Below are 8,625 nucleotides of genomic sequence, written 5' to 3'. Positions count from 1 at the left end.
CTACCAAGCCATTCTACTGTCTACTCTCTTATATGGGTCTGAATCATGGGGCATCTACTGCCACCACCTGCCACTCCTTGAACACTTCCATCAGTTCCTTCTTCCACAAACTTTCTTCCACACCTCGATTCCTGTGTCCAGTTCTGGGCCCCTCAGTTCTGGAAGGAGATCGAGGTCCTAGAGCAGGAGGGCAACCGGGCTGGTGAAAGGACTCGAGCACAGACCCTATGAAGAGAGGCTGAGGGAGCTGGGCCTGTTCAGCCTGGAGAAGAGGAGGCTCAGGGGAGACCTCATCACTCTCTACAACTCCCTGAAAGGAGGTTGGAGCCAAGTGGGGGTTGGTCTCTTTTCCCAGACGACTTTCAACAAGACAAGAGGGCATGGTCTTAAGATGTGCCAGGGGAAGTTTAGGTTAGATAATAGAAAGAATTTCTTTACAGAGAGGGTGATCAGACATTGGAATGGGCTGCCCAGGGAAGGGTTGGATTCTCCATCCCTGGAGATATTTAAAAAGAGCCTGGATGTGGCACTCAGTGCCATGGGCTGGGAACTGCAGTGGGAGTGGATCAAGGGTTGGACTTGATGACCTCTGAGGTCCCTTCCAACCCAGCCAATTCTATGATTCTATGATTCTATGATCAGTGCTGCCTCCATACAATCCTAAACATCCCCTGGACTGACTGTGTGACCAATGTTCCTGTCCTTGAACAGACAGGGGTCACCAGGACTAAGGCCATGATACCGAGGACACAGCTGTGCTGCGCAGGGCACGTCTCCAGGATGGAGGATCACCACCTCCCTAAGATTGTGCTCTGTGGTGAACTTGCCACTGGCTGCCACAAGAGAGGAGCCCCAGAGAGGAGATACAAGGACTCCCTGAAACAACCCCTCAGCTTTGGCCATACTGACTGCCATCAGTTCTCCACTCTGGCCTCCAGTCGGGGCACATAAAGACACAGCATCCATAACCCTGCTGCCTCCTTTGGGAACACACAGAGAATCAGTCTGGAGGAGAAAAGACAGCACAGACAGACCCGTGCCTTGGCTGTCCCCTCACAGGAGACTTTCTGCTGGGCCTTTTGCAACCCCACTGCCTGTCCTGCACTGGCCTTTTCAGCCATCAGCAAATATGGGGAGAGCCCTTCTGAAATCTTTGTTCATGAAGTCAAGCCATGACAATGCAGCAGAAATGAGACTGATATTAACATAAAGGATTAATAATAGCAGCAGAACAGAGAACCGAGCAGAACAAGTGAAGGGCAGTGTTATTAAAGATGGTTGCATGTTTTGAGTTGCTTTTTATTATTTGTTTTATGTGCATATTTAGCATATAACATCTAGTCAACACCTGGGCACAAGGATTCTTCTAACAAACGTGTCTGTGGATTCTGTCCGTGCCCAGACGTAACTCGTGTGATGTGTACATTGTAGAAAGAAGTCAAAGGAAGATGAGCCAAGGCAAATGTCATCACCAGGAGATGAGGGGTTTTAAGCCTAATAAGGAAGCACTGAAATTACATGTCATAAAACCCAAATCCTCTTTAACGGATGGGAATCAACAGAGATCAGAGAAGAGGTGATCTCGTGCAATAGGTACAGCAGTCCATGTTTCTAATTCATTAGCAAAGCATGTGTAAATACTAGAAGACTTGGCTAATCATAATAAAGCTAACAACACCTGACTGCTGGATGCCAGAGAATGAACTTTACAAACCCTGGAGAAGCAATCAACGCTTAATGGACTGAGGCCTGGCTGGAATCCACCAAAATTCAGTTCAGGATTTTAATTTGGATCAGGTGCAAAGGAAAGAAGGATTAGTTCATTTCCACAGCTTGCCAAACCTTTCCCCACTTAAGCTCAGCCTGTGTTGTCAACCTCCTGTGGCCTCTACCTGTCCCTGGAAGGGGAATGGCATTGGCTGCAGTGCTTGCTCAGCAGAAACCAAAATCATTAAGACCAGCTTCTGTCTTTTAAGGTGATGTATCCCAAAAGAGACCTCAGGGATTGTTCCTGGTGATGCAGACGACTGCCAGTGAAAGATCTCCTTACTGTGATTCTTCTCTATCTATAGCCTAATCCTGGGCAGCAACACAGGCAGGGAAAGCAAGCAACTGAATTGTATCTCACTCCATCTGGCCTCTGCTGCTGAGGGCAACAGTGTGTGGCTGCTGAGCCCAGCAGTGCACAAAGCACACAGCCTAATCTCTTTAGACAGGGCTGCCTCCTCCAGTGTGCTGTACTAACAGAAGGGAAAAACAACACCACAGGAAAACGTGTTATTGTCTCACAGGCTGGAGGAAAGAGGCATTGAAGGCAGGGCTCTGTAAAACCATCCTCTCTTCAAACACAGCAGTAAACTCCCCTCCTTCCTTAGGTTGAAAATCATCTTCAGGAGGTGACAGCTAAAACAAACTCTCAAGTGGTGAAGGGAAAAGCTTCCTTGGGGTGCTGTGTTTTTTAAGACTGTAATGAAATCTAGGGCATAAGGAGAACAGGTGTGATACCTTCCTAATTCTCCCCTGGCACTCAGTACATCATTACTCTGTTCAGGGCTACTCTCCTCACATGCCTCTGATTCAGCTTCACTTTTTAAAGTGAAGATGCAGCTACTTGATATGGTAGTTTTGCAGCTATGAACTTCAGATACATGGTTTTTTTATTATTCTAGACAATAAAAGGTATTGCTAAACATGATTTAAATGCTCTGAAACACTTTTAAAGGCCTCTGTGTTACTAAAAATATGCACAGATATTCAAACATACACTGTTCTCTATAAGAGAGTACTTTTGAGGAAATAGTTGTAACTCCAGAGTTCATAAGAAAGAGCAATCCTTCTTCCTTTGTGCTGGAACTGAAATGCTGTGCAATATAAATACAGATGTCCAAACTCATTAAGTCATAGTGATAGCAAATGGAGAAAAACAAAGTTATTGAAAAAGTTTTGCTGAAATTCTTGGAGTCACAACAAGAATTGATACTGATTACTTCATTATATTCAGCTCTAATTAACTAGCTCAAAATTTACTGTTGTGAAAACATACATATAATTTGACTGAAGGAATGTTCCTTTTAGTAACCAAAACCAACCAACTACAAACCCTCTGGCAGACCAGATGGGGCTTATATTCTAACCTGATTATGCCAACACAAATGAGGGATTATGTAGGTAGCAACTGCATTCCAAAGAAAAACATGTTTTTGGCTTAGTTAAACACACAGCATTCCTTATTCTTGCTGATTCTTGTGACCAAGGGCAGGTATGAGCCAGTTCTCTTAAAAAGAAGTCCCCAGAAGCAATGGTCCTCACTATGTCTTCCCAGATTAGCAAGGATGAACAACTGAGCCAATTTACAAAACAGTCTGGAACTGGCAATTTTCTTTTTTTTGGTAGGCTGCAAGAATTCAGATAAGGTGTGCAGCTAAAATCCAAGTTCAGATCCAATAATCTTCAACAGATTTGTTAAATAAACTTACAAAATAGTGATGCAATTAGCTTGATTTTAAAATAAAGTGGGGCTTTTGCCCATGAACATTCTGTATAAAATATCCTACAAGTAACATTAAGGCACAGATGTAAATGGGAAATTAGATGCCTACTTCCCACTCAAGCCATTAGGAAGCAGATCTCTAAACAAGATTATATCTCTCCTTGATTCCAAATACTTTTGTTATCCTGTATTTATTTCTCAGTCTAAGCTTGGTGTATTTGTACAACCAAGCTGAACTTTTGTCTAGTGGTATTCTGGACATATTTCAGGGAAACACTGACAGTGATGGAAACACTGACAGTGATGATGACACTGTTGTGCTACTTCACTGTTTATAGTGTTAAACAGTTCAGAGTTGTAGCAGGGCAGTGGAACTCTCATTTTGCTTATCCATTTCTTGCTCTCCGTTACTATCATCTTGTCTCAGCAACTGTGGGAGCAGGGTCAAGGCACTGAAGAGAAATTTGGAGAGGCCTTATCAGCAGGAAGGAAGGAAGGAAGGCAGAGACAGCTTCAGAAACTGGAAACAATTTGAGAGTCTAGACAAGTGAATTCTTGGTTATGAGATATCCAGGAGGTAGAGTGGCTGCTGGGGGAGGATGTCTAGGAGTTAGGCAGGGTGCAGCTGTCAGGACACTGACAAAGCAGCATCCCACTGTGTGCAGCCATCCATTAAACAAGTGCCTTGAAAGCTGGTGACAGAGGAAATCTCAACTCTAGTACAATTACAGAATGGTTGGAAAAGACCTTTAACATTAAGTCCAACCATTAACCCAACTCTACTCAGTGCAGAGCAAACCATATTCCTAAGCACCACATCTACGTGTCTTTTAAACACCTCCAAGGGATGGTGATTCTACCACCTCCCTGGGTAGCCTGTTCCAGTGTTTGATAACACTTTCAGTGAAGAAGCTACTTTTACTATTCAGTTTATTACGTCAGTTTTCCTGAAAACTTCAGTTTTCCTCTTGTCCTTTTGGTTGTTACTAGGAAGGAGACACAAACACACACCTTGGTACCACCTTTCAGAGAGCTGCAAAGAGCAGTAAGGTCTCTCTCTCCAGACTAAACACCACCAGTTCTCTCTGCTGCTCCTCACAGGTCTGTTCTGCAGACCCTTCACCAGCTTGGTTGCCCTTCACCACACCATTTTCTGATCCAGGATGAAGGCCAGGATGCTGGTGGCCTTCTTGGCCACCTGGGCAAGCTGCTGTTGACCAGCACCCCCAGGTTCTTCTCCACAGGGCAGTTTTCCAGCCACCCTTTCCCAAGCCTGTAGCACTGCCTGGGGTTGTTGTGACACAAGTGCAGAACATGACACTTGGTCTGGATGAACCTCATACAATTGGCCTTGGCCAATCCAGCCTTCCCAGGTCCCTCTGCAGAGCCTTCCCACCCTCAGGCAGATCAACACTCCCACCCAACTTAGTGTCATTTGCAAACCTGCTGAGGGTGGGTGCACTTGATCCCCTCATCCAGATCATTGATACAATGTGCAATGCTCTGCCCAAATAATACTCCATTTTGTTTACAAATGTTAAGGTATAATGTAATGGGATTTGAGAATTCCTCCATGTAAAAGAAAAATATGTATTTGAGTACAACTTCCAGTTTTATTATTGATTTTTGAAAAAAAAAAAAAAAAAAGATAATCTTAAGGTACAATGGAAGGCTGATGGACTGGAGAAAGTGACTAGGATATATTCTCCCAGAATTACTTATTACTTCACATTTGTTTTCTTCATCTGTAACTACAGTCTGTAAGTTACACTGTCCAGTGACATCCTGAGCAAAGACACTTCCCAGATTTGCAGTAAGAAGTTTTGCCTATAGTGAAGAAACCCAAACTGTCCAAATGCTGTTATGAATAGCTGGCCTGCAGCTTCTGCTTCCATGACAGAAACAGGAAGAGATGGTGTTACTGTCCGAGGTAACATTAAAATTTATTTTTGTTTTGGATCCATGAAACAAAGTCCAACCGTAGAAAGGTTGGGTGCAAGCAGACTTTATTTGACAATTTACACAGGCAAAATTATAGAGCCAGGCAAAAGAGGGAGAGAGGAAAATAAGGTATAAGAAAGAAAAGTGGAGAAAAAGGGTAAGGAAGTGGGAAGGAAGAATGAGAGAGAAAAGTCACCAGCAGGGCCCAGCTGTCCAGTGAGTTTCTTCAAGATGGTGTTGATCCTGGACAGGGTCCGATGCAGAATGGTGGTGGGTCAAGAGATGACAAAACAGCCCCAGCATGGACAGCCAGATACACCCCTGAGCTCCTTTTGTTCCCAAGGGGCAGCTGTCAGTCAGCTGCCACAGAAGCCAGGGTCATTGGCATCAGAGCCATTGCAGACAGGCTGCCTGCAGGGGGGGAGCTTCTGCAGAAGGGTGCAGTCCCCCACCCACTCATCAGTTCTTATCTCCTTCCAGGCACCACTCCCTGCTCCATTCCAGCCCCCTCAGCCAGGTACATCACCATCAGTACGATCAAGGTGGCTTCTTCCACTCTGGCCAGGGTAATGGTACCTCCAGGGGTGTCCCATCATGGCAGGCTGGCCCTCAGAAAAGGGGAGCAGTCTCCACCCAGTAGGTCTTACCTCTTCCCGGGGTGTCACCCCTTCCTCAGTTCTGGTCAGCCAGGTCCTCCACCCTAGCCAGGGCTGTTCACTTTAAAATTGCTCTTTTGAGACAACTGCAAATCAGTGAGGTCAGACTCTCACAGATGGTCTCCAAGAAATGCCTTTGAAACTATCCTTAGACATTTTGCACAGCAGCACCTTAGCTCAATGTTCCAGGATTTATCCTCTGCTTTATCAAGGAACAACTCTTGACCACCATATAAGAACACTAAAACCAGCATTTCAGTTACAAGTTATTTCAAAGCCAATCTGTGCTCAGGATTGCATTTTATTATTTCTGTTGTTTAAAAGCATAATTTCTTCTGTATATTCACTCCTCAGTGCAGTACCAGGTAACATCTGTGATGCTCTGGGAATACAAGTGCAAATGATCCTCAGATATGCTGATGCAGCTTTCAGTGCTGATGGCCTATAGGGAACAACTCCATCAATCCTTTCCACTTCCCTGATCCTAAGGTCAGCAGGAGCTAATTCAGACCTTGGTTTAAATAAAGCTACCTGAGGCCAATTCTAAGTGATATGGGGAATAAAGGTCCCAAGGGCCAGCTGGCACAGTGTGAGAGGATAGATGGAGCAGGAGCTGAGAGAGAGCTGCTTAGTGATGCAGGGCAGCTGAGGAGAGCTGATCACTCGTATTACTCAGTTCCAGTGCATCACAAATGAAGATCAGAGAGCAGGGATGAACATTCAGCTGCTCTTAAAACTCCTGCAAGCTGTTTGGGGTTTTTTTGGTTTTGTTTTTCTCCAGTGTAAGTTGTCCTTAAATTTGAAAATGGGATATGGGTGCAGTTATTAAGCATATGTTACCAGAAGTGATACAAAAGGCAATGTATGCATCATGGCACATCAACAGAAAATATATTTCATAAATCTTACACAGAAAAATGGCTTGTCAGATTGTTATGATCCAGAATGGAATAAATTATGTTCTTTCATTATTAATTCCAAATAGCTGGCAAAAGAACTCTGGACCAACAGAGTTTTGAAGACTGCACTGCATTTCAATCCATCAAAAACATACATTGCAAGTTAAAAATATGCAGCCAACCAAAATACCTGAAAACTCAGAATCTGAAAGGATGCATTGAGCATTTCCACTCTGATGTGGCACACATTAGACTCTGGATACAAGTGACATATTGCTGGACATACAAAGCAAAATCTGTAATTCCATCTCAGCTGCTCAGGACTTGTGGTTTGGTTTACACCACAAATACAGTGTGATTAGGAAAGAATCCAAGACAACTTGTACAATAGCTCTTTCTAATCCTGCTGTCACTGACTGCACTACTGTGCAATCCCTACTTGCTCAAAATTCAACAGCTGCATGGGGAGGGTTGTGTGAAGACTGCAGGGTAGGGACCAAACCTGTGAACAACTACTACTACTACAGTGAGAAATACTAATTGACTACAACAGTAACTCCTACAGGGTATGGCAAAGCTTCCTTTGGAGGCAGTGAAGCACAGAAAAGCCAGATGTTTTCCCATGACAGTGTTAGGCCCCTTGAACTCTAGAGCTGTACATGCTTAGTCAGATGTTGACTGTAAGTACTTTGCTTGTCTACCATCCTGATCCTGTACGTCCCCTGAAGCATGACATACATAAAATAGTCTCAGCAAAGTACTATTCAGACCTGGGATTAGGATATTCTGTGTGTGGTGTGGAACACGAGGATGTTCCATGCATAAGGCTGTGGTAGAGAAGGTGGTCCCTAGGCAAATTAGTTTCAGCTCATACACTGATTTTCACAAGCTTAAACCACAGATTACAAGCTGAACAACATCTTAGGAATTTTGCTGTCCAAACCTTCCCAGATGGTGCAGCTTTTCTTGACACACAATTTTTAGTGGATAAGTTTAGTAGCAGTAAGCCAGCCTCTCAACTCTGTAACAAGGAAAATAGCTTGTGTATTTGTGTATTTGTGTACAGACCAGCTAAGGCCGTGCCCACAGCTAAACAGAGGTAGGAAAGGAGTGACTTCAAGGGGCCGATGCAATCACAAGTGAGTTCAGATCTTGGTTGTACTTGAGAGTCGTTGTCACAACTGCAGCCAACTCTTAGGTCTTCCACTATGACCAGGGAAAGAGCCATGAACTGTCATCTTTCCATACTGCATTGCTTACCAGTCAGGAAGGATTCCTTTGTTTGATTCCTTTGTCTGCAGCAGCTTTACTACTACTAACCACCCTCAGCTTATCTTCAGCTGAGAACCCTGAAGTGGAGACATCAAACAGAAAAAAAAAAAAAAAAAATTAAAATCATTGTAGCAGAGTTCCAGTAGGTCCCACCACCAAGCTATGTGCTGGAGGGACCACAGTAAAATGTTTTTATGCAACTGGGAAAGACCCCAGGACATCAGAGACTTTTTTACAGTCAGGCTGTCAGAAATGGGCCAAGCACAATTTTCAGTGCAAAGTAAGCAAGGCAATAAGGCAGCCATGCAAAAAAATACTGAAAGTGGAGTCCTAAATGAACTGAACCAACAGCTCCAAGAGAGAAAAT

General features: G+C 44.1%; 1 protein-coding gene across 2 annotated transcripts in view; it reads right to left on the bottom strand.

Annotated features, from left to right (window-relative positions):
- Positions 1 to 5,066: 5,066 nt before the first annotated feature.
- The window catches only part of ATG10 (autophagy related 10), an 82,998-nt gene continuing 79,439 nt past the window's right edge, over positions 5,067 to 8,625 (bottom strand). For both annotated transcript variants that reach the window (XM_071730384.1, XM_071730385.1), the window contains exon 8: positions 5,067 to 8,335. In XM_071730384.1, the coding sequence (XP_071586485.1) occupies positions 8,323 to 8,335 (13 nt within the window). In that variant the 3' untranslated portion in view covers positions 5,067 to 8,322. The remainder of the gene's footprint in view (positions 8,336 to 8,625) is intronic.

Source organism: Heliangelus exortis, chromosome Z (genome assembly GCF_036169615.1).
Source record: "Heliangelus exortis chromosome Z, bHelExo1.hap1, whole genome shotgun sequence".
In the NCBI taxonomy this organism is placed as follows: domain Eukaryota; kingdom Metazoa; phylum Chordata; class Aves; order Apodiformes; family Trochilidae; genus Heliangelus; species Heliangelus exortis.
Note: the sequence above shows the minus strand (reverse complement) of the source record. Positions and strands in the feature narration are given on the sequence as shown.